The 19,137-nt window shown below is 40.1% G+C and overlaps 2 protein-coding genes across 4 annotated transcripts in view; both read left to right on the plus strand.

Annotated features, from left to right (window-relative positions):
- LOC148402739 (forkhead box protein J3-like) overlaps positions 1–2,883 on the plus strand; it is a 42,865-nt gene extending 39,982 nt beyond the window's left edge. For both annotated transcript variants that reach the window (XM_088369294.1, XM_088369295.1), the window contains exon 12: positions 421–2,883. In XM_088369294.1, the coding sequence (XP_088225420.1) occupies positions 421–539 (119 nt within the window). In that variant the 3' untranslated portion in view covers positions 540–2,883. The remainder of the gene's footprint in view (positions 1–420) is intronic.
- Positions 2,884–4,515: 1,632 nt separating this feature from the next.
- Positions 4,516–16,976, plus strand: pdpn (podoplanin). Of its 2 annotated transcripts, XM_088369503.1 has the most exons (5): positions 4,516–4,846; positions 12,528–12,917; positions 13,027–13,135; positions 13,704–13,740; positions 14,081–16,976. In XM_088369503.1, exons 1-5 carry the CDS (start codon positions 4,798–4,800, stop codon positions 14,144–14,146), a joined length of 651 nt encoding a protein of 216 aa, XP_088225629.1. In that variant the 5' UTR covers positions 4,516–4,797; the 3' UTR covers positions 14,147–16,976. The 2 variants fall into 2 exon arrangements, with proteins under 2 accessions (XP_088225629.1, XP_088225628.1); XM_088369502.1 differs by lacking the exon at positions 13,704–13,740 and having other exon boundaries at positions 4,520–4,846.
- Positions 16,977–19,137: the final 2,161 nt, after the last annotated feature.

Raw genomic sequence — 19,137 nt, forward strand, 5'->3', positions numbered from 1 at the left:
TGTGTGTATGTATATATGTTTTTTATTTAGCGTGTGCGTGCGTGCGTGCGCTAGTAAGGTAACTTCATATCAGCAAATGGTGACAATCATTTTAAACCTGGAATAAGGAAAGTATGGTTCTAGGCTCACTTACAAACTCTTCTTTAAAATGACCCAACACATATTAACATAATCAGTACAAAAACACTGCGATTAATGTCGTGATCTAGTGGTTTTCCTCCAAATTGGGAATCGGCAACTAAAATGTGATTATTTCTTCATTTTGGTATTTTGTTCCGTATTTGATTGTTAAAATGATACTGGAGCAACTGGAACAAGTGTTTTTATTCATAAAAAAATATTTATCACTTGTAATTTGTTAAGATTTAATCCCTTGTTTGTGTAAAATGACTAACATCTTTGTCTGTGCCTTGTGTTCAGGGCATCACAGCCAGCTGAGTCAGCAGCAGCACATGTTGCCACCAGGACACTTCCAGGTAAGACGCATGCTGGCTACTGATGACATCCATGATGACTTTGACTGGGACTCCATCGTGTGAGCAGCAAGTCAGAGACAAGCAGTGATGGCAACAGTAGGGCTATGAGCCCATTAAAATCACTTAAGACAATCCAAAAGAACAGAGCATTTGGCGGGAGGGGACAGAACTGGAGACAATCAGTGGACCAACTTGTGAAGTGACACTGGTCAACGTCTTATCATAAGTCGCCTCTCCCTCATGCTAATGTGGGTGACAAGATTTAAAACTGTCAAAAGTTCATCTGTGAAATATTTGCTTTTGCTTTCCTCCATTTATTACCACCAAGCAGTATTTGGGCCACATTGAAAATAACAAGCCCTCCCCCCCCACCCACACACACACACACACAAAACAACAAAAACAAGATAACACATGTTATAAAGGTGAAAGACATATTTTTCAAGAAAAAAGTCAATCTTGTGTGGATACAGTATTCCCTGGCATATTCGCCTAGCTGGCATATTCGCCTATTTGTTGTTTTTGTCCTGTATCATAAAATAATTGCTTTGGTGCCATCTCGTTGTATCTTTGTACCAGATAACTATGCTGAAGTGAGGGGAGTTTTATTCATAGAGGCTAAAGATTCAAGATTCAATTTTTATTCACCATGTTTTATTCGCCTATTAAATAGAACAGGAGTGCGTTGATGCCATCCTTCATGACGTACTACAAGCAATTATAAACCCCTTTTTAAGTCAAAGGCAAGCATTCCTTAAAATCATTCTCATGACATTACATATTTAAAGAAAGAAAGAATTCTCGAAAGACACGACTTTTTTGAGGAGGGTAGTAAAATCCAACTTTAGTCTTAGACAGACAATTCTTCTCATAACCTCAGTATTTTGCTTTTTTTTTTTCTTAAAATACATCTTTATTCTGAGATAGCTTTATTCTTGTTTCCTGACAAAAATGTCTGCCTTTATTCTTTAAAAGAACAAAAACTTTATTTTCCTTATAATTTTTTTTTCTTGAAAATATGACTTTAGTCTGGAAAGCTATTCCCGTGATATGGACATGACTGTATACTACAACAAATACAGCTTTTAGTGTGAACAAAAACAAAATCACAATGATATTCCTGCAAGAATACGGTTTCATTCTCGGAGCATGTTTTGTCTTTAAAGAATAGGACTGAAGACGTGTTCTCTTGTAATTGAATATTTTTCCCCAAAAATTCTTTCTACTTTGAATTGTAATAAGAGAATCGAAGTATAATTCTCTTTTTCCTTTCAGCGTGGCCCAACTATGTCTTCATATCCCCCCCCCCCAACCCCCCACTGCAACTTGAGCGTGTTTTCCTAACAGAGGAATATTAATTTCCTCTCTTCGTCAAAATCAAATACTTGGGATGTTTCTCACGTTTGTAAATTCTCTGTACCGATTCTATGGTGTCTGCTGGTGTCTGTATGAGGAGACGTAAGAGAGTGTATGGGTTGCGCGCCACCTGCCGGTCAAATATAGCATCACAACGCGTCTTCTCAATAATTCTAAACACAACTGAGTTTTCTGTTCTAAAAGCATTCATGAATTTATCTTGGTCGTTATTGTCATGATGTTTGTATGCTGTCATGTTCTCAGGGTAATTTGCTGATTCATTAGTTCAAGCCATTAATTTTTTGTAAAGTGAGTGCAGCGTTCAGTTCTTGATGGCCCCTGACAACTGTGACGTTTGTGTTTTAAAAGCAAAACAAAAGCAGTGGAATAAGCTTGTGCAACACTCAGCAGCGTTAAATTCATGTTTTTTTTTTTTAAAGATCAAATTCTAATGCGTTATTATTTATGGCAAAGCCAGGTCATGACTTATTTAAGTGAAGACATGCATTTTTTGCACACATTTTAAGCATATAGCTGAATAATAACTTTAAAAAAAGACAATGCTTAATTCTGATCAGCCTCTGTTTTTTTTCCTAGTGTTGTAGTCTATATGTAAAAGAAAAAAGTGATTTTCTTGAGTGTACAGCTCCACATTGCTAAAAAGAAATGAAGTATCCGTACCAATCTGAAGCGGAAGGTTAAAGTGCTCTTTGGAGGGGGAGGAGAGGCTAAAATTGTCCTTATTGCCATTGATGCTGTATTACAGGGACCAGCATTATATAACTTGTATGTGTGTGCGTTGTTGTCCTTTTGTAAATAGCATTATGTTTCTTCTCTGTTTTCCCTTAAGAAAAAGAAAGAAAAATGCAGACTCATGAAAATAATTATTTTTGTTATTTGTCCTTCAAGGATACACTGTGTGTACATATCGTCATTATATTGTACATATGTGATTTTGGTGTGTCTTAAATAATAGTCTGTGTATGCTACAACAGTTACAAATCTGTTTCAGTGTTTATTAAAAGGCAATTCACCCTTTTTACTGCCCTAACCTTGCTTCTGCCATATTGTTACTTCACTGTTTGGTGTACTTTTTTAAAATTCCAGTCCCTCTGGTAATGTTCGAAATAGTCTTTGCAGGTCCACTATAGATAGTTACACATAAATAAAATATATGCAATAATGTTCATAATACGTAATGCACATATATAGAAGTGTACAATAATAACATATTTAGAACCGAGCAAAAAATTGATCTCCAACACCATATACGGTTATTGTTGTACATGATCTTTCTTTCTTTCTTTCTTTCTTTCTTTCTTTCTTTCTTTCTTTCTTTCTTTCTTTCTTTCTTTCTTTCTTTCTTTATGTACTTATTTAAAGTTCTCAACACCTAAGTCATTATCAAAAATATTTTGTACTTTTTTCCCCATAAAACTCCACACTGACGTGTGTACAGATTTGCCACATCCCTAATTGGGGGCCCAACATGTCATCCAACAGGTGTCAGCCTAGACCCAAGCAAAGTTTTTCTTTGCCCACCCTGAGCATAATATGTCCCGACCACCCGTACTTTTTTTTTTTTGCCGATGAGAAAGTCACACCGTGTTTCAACTGTGTGTTTATGGCTGCTTTTCATGAGGCAAAAACCTTTGCGGCTTGACTGCTACTTCTGTTTGTAAGAAAAAGAGTTCTGGTAATCTTTACTTGGGTATACAGTAGTCCCTCATTTTTCGCTGGGTTTACGTTCTTAAAAGAACTCGTGATAGGTGAAATCCGTGAAGTAGAAACCATTATTTTTTTACCATTATACAGGTATAACATTGAAACCAAAGGACAAAACTTGTTTTCAGGCCAAAGCATTTGTTTAACAAAGAGAAGTAAACACTTCCTTCCAGATTACTACAGTAAAATAATATCATCAGTATCATGGTGGCCTGACTCCGCTCTGTAGTGTCTTTTTCATCTGAAGCCATATCACAATGCACTGTGAAAAAAATCCGTGAAGTAGTGAGGCTGTGAAAGGTGAACCGTAATATAGTGAGGAATGACTACATGACTGTTGGTCATCTCTTTAGGACCAGATTTGCCTACCCCCAAGGAACACCATCGTGGATCTTTTGCCGCCATCTTGTGAACTTATTAGGCTAATTAAGTGGTTCTAACCACAAATGGACTTCAAATTACTGTTTACAAAAAAGAATTGTTTACCCTTTCAAAATGATCTTATTCGTTACCCTTAAAAATAAAATTTGATTTAAAAAAAAAAATGCTTACATGCAAAACTGTCATAGATAAAATCCACTACACCCCAGGCTAAATTTAGCTCCATCCCAAAATACAAGGCATTCCTCACTCGGGAAAGTTCCCTTCAAAAGACTTCCTTGACACCAATTACACCTTTTCTCTTTACATTGAGGGCTTCAGTGCAGTCTTTTGGCATTTTACAGAAATAGAAAGAGGCGAGTGTCCACACAGGGCAAACAAATGGCAAACAAATTTGGGGAATGTGAACCCCAAAATACAGGTGAGTGTTTACTGTATAGTAGCTATAGTGTGTGTGTTTGTGTGCACACGCGTGTGTGTTTGTGCGCGCGTGCTTATTTTACAGAGCCACCTCTTCACAGTCAGCCTCCTCCCAACACAAACCTGCCCCCTGACAAAAACCCACCCAGCCAGCGCACAAACCCGTGTCCACACCCCTTCTTTGCTCTCAGCTCACAGTCTCCCTCTTTCTTTCTCTGTCTGCTGTGGACCAGTCTCTCTCCTTGCCCTCCTTCACTTCCACACTGCACCTCTCTTATCCCGACTTCAAGGGCTTCCATTTGGATCTCAGCACTTTTCTTTTCATTCATTTTTTTGGAAAAGGAGGGAGGCCACATCGGAAAGCGGCTTCTGCGTTTGATGCTGTGAGGACATCCGGTTGTCGTGCAGTCATTAAACCAAGGAACCAGACTTGACCACCATGAATGTTCAGCTGCTGCTCCTGTTGATCTGTGCCTCCACACATGCAAGTGAGTGAACTTGTCTCCTTTTTCCCCAAAAAAAGTTGAGTGGCCATCCTGCCGTGAGCACACTGTGTCCGCTCTTGCTGCCTCCATGTGCCGCCGCTGCTCCTTTGTCTGCCTGAATCCCTCATTTTGCCAGTCTAGTGTGCTACCACTTTGCAAAAAGGGCTACCTTTATGATCCCTTTTTTGCCTTATCATCCTTATCAGATATTCGCAAGCTTATTCGGATTTTATAAGGTGTTTCCAAGTCATTTGATTAAAAACAATGAAAACTACCATGTTAAAATATTCTATGGCACGTTGCCTCTCAACTGTGTAATTATAGCAATAGTTGCCAAAATAAAGTGAGCCAGCAGTTATTATTGAAAACTGTTGTCTTTAGTCATGATAAATAGGTCATTAACTTATCAATGTAAATTATATCTTAACTCACACACCGTGGTGTATTCGTGGTTAACAATTCTCCTCACAGTCGACAGGTCCTGGGTTCAAATCCCTGCTCAGAGTTTCCCTGGAGTCTGGGTGTTCTCCCTGTCCTTATATGGATTCATTGAAAACTCTAAATTGTTCACAGGTGATAGGTGTGTATGAAACCTGTGCCTTTCGCCCCAAAACAGCTGGGATAGGCTCCACCTCACCTGCAGCCATAAACAGGACAAGTGCTCCCGAAAATGATTGAATTTGTAGTTGCCCCAATAAACACTAAATTCATAATTAGTCAAATTAAGTCATTAGCTATAATCAGACATACTTACTTCTTGCCAAAAGCTCAATATTAACTTGTTTGCAAACTAAATGGCAGCCTCTTATATTAACTGTTCTAATTTGCACACCAAGTGAAAGGGGGGGGCTGGGGGTGCAACGGAGGAGCTCTGCGGCCTCATGGCTTTCACTTATTCGAGCCCCTTCTATTAATAGAATATTATAAAGAGAACATATAGGCAGTATGGGTATGGAGGGAGAGCATGCAAGCGCACTAAGGGGCACCCCGCCCTCTTTCACAAACTATTCCTTGGCCTGTATGTATTAGGTGGTTTATAGGTGGGTAAGGGGCTACACATGGGATAAAAGCATTACAGCTAAAATCCAAGTGTCCACATTTTCATTTCGAAAGATATGTGCAGAGAGCAATTCTATATAACCTGTAGTATATACGTATATAAAGAGTGAATGTAGTGAGCCGGTGCCTGGGCAGTACCCAATGGACAGGTGTTGTTGACTGTCAAGAGTGCCCAAAAGCCAGCTCACCTGAGTATAGAGGCCTCTGTCCGAGAGCACAGGCTTTTGCTACTAGGGACATCCAAACTGGCAGGGTCGTCTACAAAGGTAGATTTAGATTTTTGTCTGTCTGTTTGTTGATTGCATACTTCCATAAAGTGTTTGGAAACACAGAGAACAGCTCTTCAACATTTTAAACACAGCACTGCCTGCCTCCTTCCTCCCCCCTCCTTCCTGCAGTCTCCGTCCTAATGAGTTTTGTCTGCCTCTGCAGGCTAATAACATTGTCGTCACATCTGGCTGCTGACAAGAGAGGTCAGTGGCCCCTTTGGTCATCGGCCCACTTTTAGAAATGACTCAAATGTGGCACTCATACTCCAAATATGAGGCTGGCACTAAAGCTCCATGCGGGAGAAAACGTTCCCACTCATGAATCCTTTTAGTAGCAGAAAGAAACATCTGTTTGGGGAGCAGTTGCTCTTTTGGCAACTTGACTGAAGTATCAGATCTTATGAGCACATGTAGTCGTGCTCAGAAGTTTACACTCATCATGAGCACAGATGGAGCTTTTGGTGATTTATTTGAATTGTTCTTCTTCCATAGTAGAGTCGAGAAAGAAAGATTTTCTTTAATAACATGGTCAACATTAATTTTCCATATTAAGAGGAAAGTTTGTCTTATGTGAGTGGAAATAGTGAACATGGTCAACATTTATGATGATCGGCCCCAAATATTTTCCGACCAGATGGGGGAAGGAAAAATTAATTTTAGCACATACCGTACCAGACGATAATCAGTCATGATCATTTCCCAAAGACATCCACTAAATAGGGCTTTTCTAAATGTGATCAGAGTAGGGGAAGGCTCAAATTAGGCCAAGTTATCAGCATTCGCGGACACCACTTGACTTGAATTAACAACATATTAAGGCTCTCCTTCACGGTGTTGATCGACCACTTCTCACAACAAAGGGCAAGTCAGAGAAGACCAAAGAAGGAGAGCTGAATCGTTTTACACGACTGACCACAGCTGTATGTCTCATGTGTCTGGCATGTCCTGTGCGTGTGCTGGTGGGTGAGGCATAGAGCAAGACAAAAAAGAGAGAGAGACGGAAAGGGAGAGAGAGAGAGACGCTGACTCAGGAACACATTACTCAATTGGGTGGGCATTTTACGCAGTGTGCGGGGCTGGAGTTTGGATTAGAAACGGCGTAAGAAGCTTGATTTAAACCTGTTGTTTTTCTTCAAACCTTTGACCAAAACATTCTGGACATTTCTAGGCTTTTACCATTGTGGTATCTAGTGGAGGAAAAAAAGTTTTATTTTAAGTTCTACCATCCTGTTTCCTAACTGGTTGTCAGGGAAGATACAGCACTGGACCAGAGCAATGTCTGTCATTGGCCGATGACCACCTCTTGCCCCAAGTCAGCTAGAAAAGGCTTATCGCGACCCTAATGAGTATGAGCGATATAGTGTTATGTCCAGGGGTACCGCTAGTTGTTTTCAGATGTCTTAGTCACTAGATGAAAGGTTTGCTGGAGACGATAGACTCCAGATGCAACATCTCTTACCGTGTGTATTGACAACACTAAGGCTGAGAATATTCCACAAGTGGGCTCACATCAGATGTGAGTTGCACGGTGCATGGCACGACCCGACATGGGCTGAGTGTCTATCTTGAGCAGCACCCTAAAAACATTCCTGAGGTTAAACGTGCACACACTCCCTCACACCTCCCGGACAACACTTTGACTGTTACGCACGAGGCGGGGGCCTCATTGACAGCTGACTCTAATGGATGCAGCCTGTTGTACTCCCTTCTCTCATGTTTCTACTGGTTTATTGTCTCATCCTCCCAGCGGGTGTCCAACTTTAGGGCCATGATTGATGTGGCCAGCAAAAGCCTTTGCATTAGTTTGTGTTTTATTCTGGCTGATGATTTCTACTACAATTGCAGTTTTCATCATTTTTAACACTTGGATGGAACAAGAGAATCTACAGTAAGCAAATGAAATCCTTTTTTTTATTCCAGTCCCCAACCCTGTTTTGCTCCTTGAATCAACAACAATAGTTTGATGGCGCACCACATAAATAATTGAAAAAAAGAAAGAAAAATAATTACTCTTGTGGGAAATGGGAGAAAGGTGTTCAAGAGTTTTGGAGGGGGTGCATTTTTTTAAGGCTTCATTGTCTCATTTATGATCATTTCGTGACATATTACGCAAGGTAGGCTTGATGTCTACGAATTCGCTGTGTGGGAAAAAAATGTTTTAGGAAAGCTGCTGCTAGTGTGTCTTCGCAAGATTTCTTTTACTTGAAAGTTGGAGGCTCTCCTCTCATCTTTGGCCTTTTCCTCAGTCAGAAGAAGTTTTCCTCTGGATTTGTATTCAATTTTGCTAGTTTGTAGGCCTATTTTTTTTACTTTCGTATCATCTGACAGAGACGAGCAGTTCCACTTTTATAGATCTGTGTTTAAGACTTCTTTTAGGACTCTGGTGACTCTTCTGCCTGTGTCTTCATGCTCCCAGTCAACTTCCTCGGTCCATCGAGCGTTGCTCTTTCAGTACATCTACTTGAATCAGTAGAAGCTCTCAGTTGATAGTCTATTGATCAAACTTTGACATATCAATCAAAGGAAACATAATTTATTTAGATTTAAGGTTACAGTAAGCCCTGCAATGAATAGCAAAGAAACATCCATAACCAAAAAAAAAGAAGCCAATAGAGGAATTTGTGAAAAGTGAACTCCATATATGTGGAAGATTACTGTACCAAGATTTTCGCTGTCAATCACAAATGCGCATTTCAACTTTCAGTATTAGTTGGTGTCCTCCTCGACTGCATCGATTTCAAACTCTGGCCCGCGGGCCAAATTTGGTCCGCAGTGTAATTATATTTGACCCGCAAAGACAAATTGTGCATCTATTTTGTGTCAATACTAAAATTGCAAATTGTCTTCACTTTTAAAAAATAGAGCTGTTTCTAGCATTTTTTTATTACCATTCATCTTTTAAAAATGTAAACAGTTCTTACTAGTCTCTGATTTCAAAACTAGTTACTAAATCAGTTTGTTGTGTAGCCTATACTGTATATAATATGAGACGTTCATACATTTATTTGTGTTGACAGTCATAATCGCCCGCCGAAGGAAACTATGACTACGATGTGGCCCCCAACAAAAATGACAACCCTGCTGTAGTTAGTGGCATGGGTCTGATGTCGCACGAGAAGGATCTGTTTGGGGAAACCCTCCCCTTTCCGGCTTTTCACCTCTTCAAAGGCTTCAGCTGCCATGGTGCACTCCTCAGGGAGTAGCCAAGGAAGACTGGCAACATGTAGATTACAAGGCATAGAAAGCAGAAGGGATGTATGCATCACTGATCTCAGGGCCTGTGCGTGCCGACCGTTGCCGACACTGAGTAAGGAAATACTACTCAGAGCTAATTGTGGGAACTGAGCACATAATGAAGCGATTGTTAGTGGTGCTGGTGGTCTGGGTGATTACACATAGCGTAAGGCCAATTTATCTTTGCTTACAGGCCTTCCAAACAAACGGTCTGAGGCGCCATTCGAAACCCCCTTCCTTTTCAATGGAAACAAATGTTTTCTTCTATTTACCACGCCTGTTGCTAATGAGCGCAGCCATCCGTCCGTTCGGCTGGCACATGACCAGAAATAGATGCACTTCTTGTCAGACAAAATCCCTGATGCGCAGTTATTTTGAGCCATATAGAGAATTTTCAGTTATTTCAAGTAAAGGTATTTAGATCTGTACTGGGGAAAGTTTGGCACATTGGCCACTTTCAAGTTTCAGATATTGTGCAGTACAAGAGTCAAGCGTGTTGTTGGTTTTTTCTTTCTTTCCAATGAGAAGTCATTTCAGGCCAACCCGAGTTGAGTCTAGTCCGTAATTTTGGTGCATCTGAAATGTACCCTCCCTGATTTGGACGCGGCGCTGTCCAGGCCAAGCTTTCAGTTGTGGTTGGGAAAATGTTGATCATGGCGGGATGAAGCTTGGCTTATTGAAGGGTAATGATCAGGTTGAGCTCAAGGCGGCTTCATAGCGCAGACCTCGATGAAAGACACTAGGACAGATGCATGTCTTCGCACAGCTGCAAAACTCATAATGGAAGATTCTTGTTCACCCCAAAGCATGGCTTTCATAGCTTTCATATGGAACAATACCACAAAGCTAGTCAATGTCATTCAATTTCTCCTCCTATTAAAAAGAACAATTTAAATAAATAAAGCCTAAGTAATAGTTACATAACGTGATAGACTGTAACTTTCCTAATTCCAAATTTGTTGCAGACAGTGTGGGTTCAGTTCCCACTCAGTACTGTATAAGTGAACGTTTGTCTGTCTCTCAATGAAGTCTGTAATTATCTGGCCACCAATCCGGGGGTAGTCTGCCTTTTGCCCAAAATCAGATAGGATAAGGTCTAGCGTTCAACCCCTCAACTCAATAATATGACAAAAACATAAAGTTATGAGAATATGGTTGTATTATTGAAAGTAATAATTACATCAAATGAAGTGATACACACGCAACTATCTTTTATCGTGTTTACCAAAATAATATTGCAATTTTATTCCACTGGCAGTTATTTAAGCATGGCCCCAATATTCACTCTTAAATTCCTGCTCTGTATCAAATTTAAAACATGGATCAGAACAAAATAGTGTGGGTGTCTACTGCCAGGAATATAGTCACCGCTAAAACCATGGCAAACAATTCTTAAAATTGTACCTGATTTCCCTGAGATTCTTTTTCTCCCTCTCTTTCTCTGTCTGTCTGTCTGTCTGTCTGTCTGTCTCTCTCTCTCTCTGTCTGTTTGTCTGTCTCTGTCTCTCCAGTAGTACAAAATATCCATTTGTGGCCCTGCCTGCCTGTGGCCTTGAACACTTCCACATTTTTCAGAGGCTGGCCGCACGCTCCTCACTCAACAACTAGTGCAGCGTGGCTCCCTCCACAGGAAATGAGGCAGAGGATGTGGCATGTTGGGGCGCACAGGGCCTGAAAGACAGGATGGAGGGATCGCTTGAAGTTGTGTGCATTATTACATCACAGGGTGGGGTGAGCTGACCTTTGGCGATGGCGGTCTAATGACGCTGTGATGTCTCTTCATTACAAGGGGTTCCAAATGCCTCAGAGAGATGCTGTTTGGGGGGGGAGTGGCATCTGCTCTTATAGATCTAACTTTCAAGGAAGCACCACAGGTTCCCAATAGGGTTGAGCTTAGGAGATAATGGTGGCCACCTGAAGTGTTTTTTGAACGTGTGGCTTTATACCCACTGCAGCTAAACCATTGCTTGCATGATAATTATTTTGCAGCAGAAGGCAAGTTTTTGTTTATATACAAATGGAAGGAAATGTTTTTTTTGGGCACCATGAATGGGCCCACAGTCTCGCTCTCTCAGTTATTCCTATCCCAAAATATCACTCCATCTCATTGCTGACGTCACAGCATTGTTCGGGCAGAATGGTGGTGGTGACGGAGAAGGATCACTTCGGTGTGAGTCGGGCTTTTCGGAATACAGGCCAACACATGAGGCAGGCAGCCATCCTGGCGGCTTTAGTCCAACAATGAATACATTCACACACAAGGTTTGAGTTGTCCAAGAGGGCAGTAAGAGGAGAAGAGTGGTATGTAAGGTCCTCAGGTCCAAAGTGAGCGGCAGCTCTCGGGTTACCCAAAGATTTGCAAGGCCCTCGGAGACTTCCTTGACTTGTGCCCAACTAATGTGTCTAATGTGTTGTCCTGCTGTACAGCACATGGTTGCTGTTCGCCTACTATGCATTGTAAGGGCTTTAGGTGCACTGTCTGGCAAATGTAATTCCTGTCATTTTTATTTGCTCTGAAAAAATGGAAAACAGAATGTTTATGCAGGAAATGGACAAAAGAGAATGTTAATACATCTTTGTGGATACAGTACTGTACCCAGACAAAATTCCTGGCATGGGGAAAATGCCTTAAAGGGTAATTAAGTGTTAAGCAGTTAAGCAGACTTCATGTTTTAATCCATCAGAGGGGATCAATGTTGATTTTAATTGGAATAAAGTTAAAATTCTAAATTTACTACAAATCAGAATACAACTACTTTACTAATCATAGTGTAAAACAGGTATGTTAAAGTGACTGAGTAATGGAATGGAAGGAAGTTATCACTCAGATACTGAAAATGAATAAAAGTTCAAAATGATTCTAAGAACACACATATTAACGGTAAAAAAAAAACAAAAAACATTTGCATTTCTAAGTGAACCATAGATCTGTATGAAACATAAAATGCTTCCTATACTGGAAAGAAAGAAAAACAGCACCATCTTCCCTTTAACCCTAACTGCAGAACCCCCAATGTTAATTATGGTCCTTGTAGTTTATGTCATACTTCTTTCAATTGAAAACATACAAAAAGAAAAGCCTGACAGCAAACGTGTGACATGTTAAAATGATTGCTCTCTAGGTCCCACGGTGGTCCCAACAGACCTTGACTATGTGGCGACCGACTCCGTAGCCGAAGTCACCTTGGAGGCCACAGAGGCCAGCAAAGAGCTTGATGTCATCACCGGTCTTCCGTCAGCCCACCCAGTGACGGCTGAACAACAAGATGTGGTGGACGTCACGACTCAGGGGCCCTTTGCTCAGGTGACGCTCAGCACTGTGGAGCCCGCCGTCGAGACTGAAACACTCACTCCAGTTGCCACTGAGGCCGCCGAACCCCTTAACACCGAGCCCCCTGCCGTGGAGAGCGGCCCTACAGAGGCCCCCGAAGATGCTGAGGTCATCCCTCATTGGACAGAAGCTGTCAAGGCGGAAACGGCGGATGAGGTGGTTGTTGAAGATGGTGTAGAGGGTGAGCACTGAATAGATGAGTTCAGTTGTATTTCACTTTTTAGTTCTTAGCTGTTACGAATAAAACTTTGAGAATCACAGTCCCGAACACTCTGGCTTGTGTCCTTCAGAAGGCCTGAGCTCGGGCCAGGTTGTCGGCATCGTGATTGGCGCTCTGCTGGCGGTCGTCATCGTCATTGCCGTAGTGATTGCTGTTGTGAAGAGGATGGGAAAATACTCGTGAGTACCTTGCTTTAATTTTAAATTGTCATCTTGTGTTGACTGAATGGATATGAGTATTTACATCACAGTAAATACTTATATCTGGGTTCACTGATCACAGATTTACGGAAGCGTGAATGTTTGACAGGCAAATACATTTGAATGTATTCAAATACGTATTTGTCTTAAACTATGCGCACATGGAAGTAAGTAGCCTGTTGCATTATGGGGAAAAGAATGTCGAACAAATTATGATAGCATTTAGCTTCAAGTACGACACAAGTATGTTGGAATGTATTTTCGAGTACGTTCGAATGTAATTAAACACAAAAGCCAGAGCACCTGAGTTTAGTTTCCCATGCGTTAGAAGCATGTTTTTTATTCATGAGAAATTATGTATTTATTTATTTATTTATTTATTTATTTATTTATTTATTTATTTATTTATTTATTTATTTATTATTATTTGCTATTATGAATATTGTCACTGCTGTTGTTATTTTTTATGTTCTTTTTGCTTTGTTTTTATTGTGTGCGTTTCTTGATGATGCAATTGTATTTGTGTGCATTTGTGTGTGTGCCACAGGTTTGCCAGCAACAAAAAGCCAGTGAAAAAAGAAAATGTAATGGCTTCTGTGATTTTCAGAACCCCATCCCCCAAACATTACACCGCCCCCCCCCACCCCTGTATATTTTACTTTCAGCTAATCATTTACAATATAACCACAGTACCGCAGTTCTCTCTAAATCTGATTCAGATCATCGTCACAAAAAAAAAATCTTTTTTTAACTGTCTAATTCCCAATTTGCACACGAAGGCCCAATTTTGCTTACAAAATTTTTTCATAGCCCCCCTAAAATGACTACTGGTAACTTTTATTTACCCAATCTAACTGCTATTACAAAAATTAACCCCTGCAATTTGATCTCCTGCGTGACAGTGGCTTTCCTTCTCTTCCCCAGCCCCTGAAGAAGACTAAGACGAAGGCGGCCAAGCAGCAGGAGCTGTCAAAGTTCTGGAAATTCTGAACTACTGAACTGTGAGGTCAATTACAATCAATTAAACAAAAACAGCTATTAAGAATAATTATAACACAAGAACCTAATGATTCTAAGCAGGACTCGAACCGTTATGTTGCTCGAAGAAAAGGATGGGAGGATAGTTTGCATGTACAGTATGTAAGACAAGAGTCATGTCGCTCATTTACCTCCCTGACCACAAAGCCAATTGAGTTATTGATATACTCTAAACATAATGCACAAAAGAATTGCTCAGTAAGACGTGATCTGGCATCAGCGCTATAGTGATATAGTAATTAGATTTAGGGTTTTTTTTTTTTTTTTTATTTTGGGATGGGAAACTTCCATTGAGACGTTCGTCAGTTTGTTAGCTCGGCTACGTCCTGGTTCAAGAATGCTGACATTGAGATATTAAGAATTGGGCAAAATTACCCTACCAATTTGCATTCTGGGGTAGGGCGGATGATTCGAGGCTGATTTACACTGTGGACAGAGAAATGCATTTCTATAACAAAAGTGAAAGATATGAACAGGCAACATAATTTTTGTTTGTTTGTTTGTTAGCAGGCTGCTTCCTGGTTTAAGAAGACTCATGTAAAATTTAGGATTAGACAAAAAGGACTCTGCTGATTTGCATTTTCTCATAATTTACATTGCAGAAACAAAAAAAAAAAAATGAATGTCTTTCACAAAAGTGAAAACATTATGGAGTGCCATACTTTATTGTTAAGTTGTAGTTAACATGCTACTTTCTGTTCAAGACAAATGAGAGAGTAGTTAAGGCTTAGCCAAAATGAACTTTTCCAAACCTTGGGACTTCTACCATGACTCAAATGGCAAGCAGAGAAAATTCCATTGATAGTTGAATTTGTGTTTGTCAGGAATTTTATAGTACAGGCTACTTCCTAATTTGAAGACTGATGAAAGGCTCTGCGAATAGACAAAAAGTACCCCACCAATTTGCATTCTTGGTCAGTGGGAATGCTTCTACTTTGATTTACACTGTGGAAAAAGAAACACATTTCCTAACAAAAGTAACAATATGAAGTTCTATATTTGTTTTTGTTTGTTAGTTTGCAGGAGTCTTTCTCCACCAAAATGCCTGACAGAAGACTTTCTATTATGACTCAAAAGTCAAAAAAGCAAATATCATTTGTGTATCCATCTATTTTGTGTTTTGTTTTGCTGTTGTTGTTTAACTAGCAAGATACTTCCCATTTAGAAAAGAAATACAAAGAATGGAGAAAAATGACAAAATAAATACATTTCTTTTATAAAAATGAAGAAAAAACACTAGAATTCTACCCATTTTGAGATGATGGCAAAAAGAGAAAATATATTTCTCTAACATAAATGAAAAGATTGTGAAAAAACATATTCGTGTTTGTCCATCAGTGTGTTCACATGAAGGCTACTTCCTAATTCAAGAGAAATGCTTGACAACCTTCTGAAAAGATCAAACAAAAACAGCAGTTTATATTCTGCAGAATGTTTTCCATCCTGCCTCAAATAGTGGGCAAAAAAGAGAAAAGAAATGATCCACATTTAGTCAGACTTGCACAAAAATGTTATTTTATTTTTTATCTGCATTTGTGTAAAAATTTCCCATTCAGAATCTTGCTACCTAACAAACCGAGCAACAAAAGATTTTCGAATGAGATCATTAAATGCAAGGGTGGCACTGGTTAGCATGTCTGCCTCACAATTCAGAGGTGCAGGGTTCGATTTTGGGTCTGGCCTTCCTGTGTGGAGTTTGCGTGTTCTCCCCATGCCTGCGTGGGTTTTCTCAGAGTACTCTGGTTTTCTCCCACATTCCAAAAACATGCATTGTAGGCCGACTGAACCCTCCAAATTGTCCATAGATGTCCTTGTGAGCGTGAATGCTTCATTGGCTTTATGAGCCCTGCGATTGGCTGGCGACCAGTTCAGGGTGTACCTCGCCTACCACCCCCATTGACTGCTTGGATAGGCTCCAGCACGGCCACGACACTCATGAAGACGAATGAATGAATAAATAAACGCAAAGCGAAAAGCAGTAAATAACGATGGTTTTAAATTAGACACAATATCTTGGGACTTTGTCAACACTGATGTACCGTAGCACAAGCTCTCATTAGTGACATCGTGCACAGCCAGACCTGTTAGCAAGTATTTCCTCATTTAGTGACATTAACTGACATTTTGTTGGAAAACTGTGCAAAGAAGTGCTGTGTACAAAATTGGCTTAGAGTGGGCCAGAGTGTGGGTTGTAAAAACTAAAGAAAGAAATGAAAGCAACATTCTGCTTCCTATAACACTGCCATCTAAAAATAAAAAACACCCGAATATGTATCTGTGACATTTCGCTGAAGGATTTGCGCCACTGACACTGGTAGATCAGAACCATGTTAGAATGCGTTATCAATGTGAATTGACTGCCCTTTTGCTATTGACACCTCTTAAAAAGAAACAACTCCACTGTTGAAGTTTCACACATATCGATCATTGTTGTAATAGCTGATAAGCAGAACGGTTGTTCAGTCTTCAAACTAAGTTGAAGTCCAACAGGCCTGCTTTGTTCTGTTCTTTAGGCATTAAAGGGTGTACAAATTAAGTCTTGGTTTGGCTTTGCAAAACTTGCGTAATGTGCACTGACTGAATGATGTAATCCTTAATGAATAGGCTTTAAGACACAGCAAATGTTTGCAAAGACGTGTTTTGTTTTTCCTTCCTCCTGCTTTGCCATGTGCTGTTTTTACCAACAGGTCTCTAATGCGTGCCGTTTGAATGGTTTGAACCCTTTAATTTAATTTCTTTTGTTCTTACTGTTTCAATAAAAAAACAAACACATAAAACACACCATGCTGTGCGAAGAGTGGCCTTTTTTTGTCTTTGAATTGCCCTTTCAAATCCATGCCCTCATATCTGATTTGATGCTTACCTGACAAACCCAAGACCCAGTGTTTCAAGTCAATAGTAATTTCCAGCTGCTGTGCTGTGATTACGGATCATCTGCTGTGCCATGTGAAATTATACAATTTCACCTAATCATTCTAAAAGCTATAACTTATAAAAAGTGTCTGGGAGTAATTCGTTTTGATCTAGATAAAACAAAATGAACTGAAACATTGGGTCTACAATATACAATAGTGCCTCCACACCAACTTTCTCTGTTTGTAACTAGGCAGCCAGGCAAAGCGTCCACATGCAAGTGACTGACAGGTATAATTTGGAGGATTGCTGATGAAGTGATGTCGCCATAAGGGAAAATACGAATGAGGCCCTTACTTCAATTCCACTTTTCTCTTCTGATAAGCAGCCCAGTAGTTGTTGTTGCCGCAAAAGTGCATTGGACCTGTGAAATAGGAGGTAGTGACCAATTTGCATGAAACAGAACCACTGCACAAAACCTTCGACAAGTGTGTCAAGGGGAAGCCCCATTAATCATGGGGGCTACTTCCCAGACCTACAAATAAGAGGCAATGCTTGCTTCAAATTGCTTATTTCTTACTACCACACCAATTAAAGTTTTGTGACTGACACATAATACAAAAGAGGATTAGCCATTGTATATTTAAACATCAGAATGTCTAACCAAACCACATAATTGCATCAAAAATTAGTCCACTATCTTAAGGCTAACATGTAATCGAAAATTATATAGATGTGCTAATGTAAACTAACATATATGTTATGGTAATTGGAAACATTCAAACAACTGTTTCTTTGATACACACATAGCAGCAAAACAAAGCATACAAATGTGAGATTAAACATTACATAATGAAAAACCAAGATGTTCAACCAAGTGTTATTATTTCTAAGTGTCTTTTAACATAATGCTAACATATGCAGGAATGTGAATTATCATTGATGGGCTAAAATAATTATACTTAGATATACTGCATATGGTAATAAAATTTACTGTACTGTACATTATTGAGTGACCTTTTATCAATACACCTAAATCTCGATTTTACTCGCTTCGATCCTACGGGACTTTCTGTCTAACGTGGTTTGGTCAAGGACCCCAATTATTTGTTGGTCATAAATACATTTTCAAGTAGTATTCTAAATGGATGATATAAGGACCGTACGAAGCTAAATGACTAGCGCGTAAACCACTTCACATTTGGTAGCAATCATACAAAATCTCTTGAACAAGTTTATTTTCGAAGGAGACCTGGAAATGACCAAAATCTCCCCAAAAAGGCTGCTTGAGAGCAAAATGGCAGACTTCCTATGTCTTTTGAAAGCAAACAATTTCAAGATGCTTTTGCCCCGCAAATAACCTTCAGGCCTAACAACCCCCATTTCAGGGTGCCACCAAATATGGCAGCGCAAGCAGCCGTTGAGTCAGTTGAACCCGCTGGGCTGTGCTGACAGTTTGGTGTTTTTCTTTCATTTTTTTTTTTTAACGTCATGTTGTGGACTTTTTCACAAGTTGCCGTTGGGCCGAGGCACGGCATCCAACTTTCGGTGGTGAGTTGCACAGTGATGCTCTGTATCTGGCTCCCCTGTGTGGTTTCAGGCAGCAGGCCAATGTCCTACGACTCTGCCCCATGGGTCAGCGTCATGACTGCCTTGAGCTCGGCCTCTCTCTTCACACCACAGGGAACAATCGAGGCTTTTCACTTTGGCAGACGTGAAGGGGAAGCACTCACGCTCAACTCTTTAGCTAAAAAAAAAAGGGGAGGGATTGTGTAATTCTATGCATCGCGCCAGGGTGGAGTCACTTCCTGGGTGGGCCTGGCGTCAAACGTTTACTCAAATGCCCTCATAGAGCTAAGCCTATTTCATGTAAAAACAAATGACAGTTCCGTAACGTCAGTGAGTGTGTACGACGAATTTTAGCACTTGTTTATGTGTGTAGACACGTCAGTTTGATTCTACAACACCGTGTTTTTGTGGTGTGCACATAAAAATATGTGCAGTAGCTCACCACATTTTTGTGTGGTCCACCATAGTTGCATTCAGTGCATTGTGCATGCTTTGTGTGTGTGTGTGTGTTTGTGTGCGTG

The sequence above is a fragment of the Syngnathus floridae genome, chromosome 2 (assembly GCF_059516105.1).
Source record: "Syngnathus floridae isolate MCC-2025c chromosome 2, RoL_Sflo_1.0, whole genome shotgun sequence".
In the NCBI taxonomy this organism is placed as follows: domain Eukaryota; kingdom Metazoa; phylum Chordata; class Actinopteri; order Syngnathiformes; family Syngnathidae; genus Syngnathus; species Syngnathus floridae.

Coding starts and splice junctions, on each gene's coding strand:
- pdpn (XM_088369503.1), top strand. CDS start 4,798: ATGAATGTTCAGCTGCTGCTCCTGTTGATCTGTGCCTCCACACATGCA. Junction 4,847..12,527: donor CTGTGCCTCCACACATGCAA/GTGAGTGAACTT, acceptor ATTGCTCTCTAG/GTCCCACGGTGGTCCCAACA. Junction 13,741..14,080: donor AGCCAGTGAAAAAAGAAAAT/GTAATGGCTTCT, acceptor TCTCTTCCCCAG/CCCCTGAAGAAGACTAAGAC.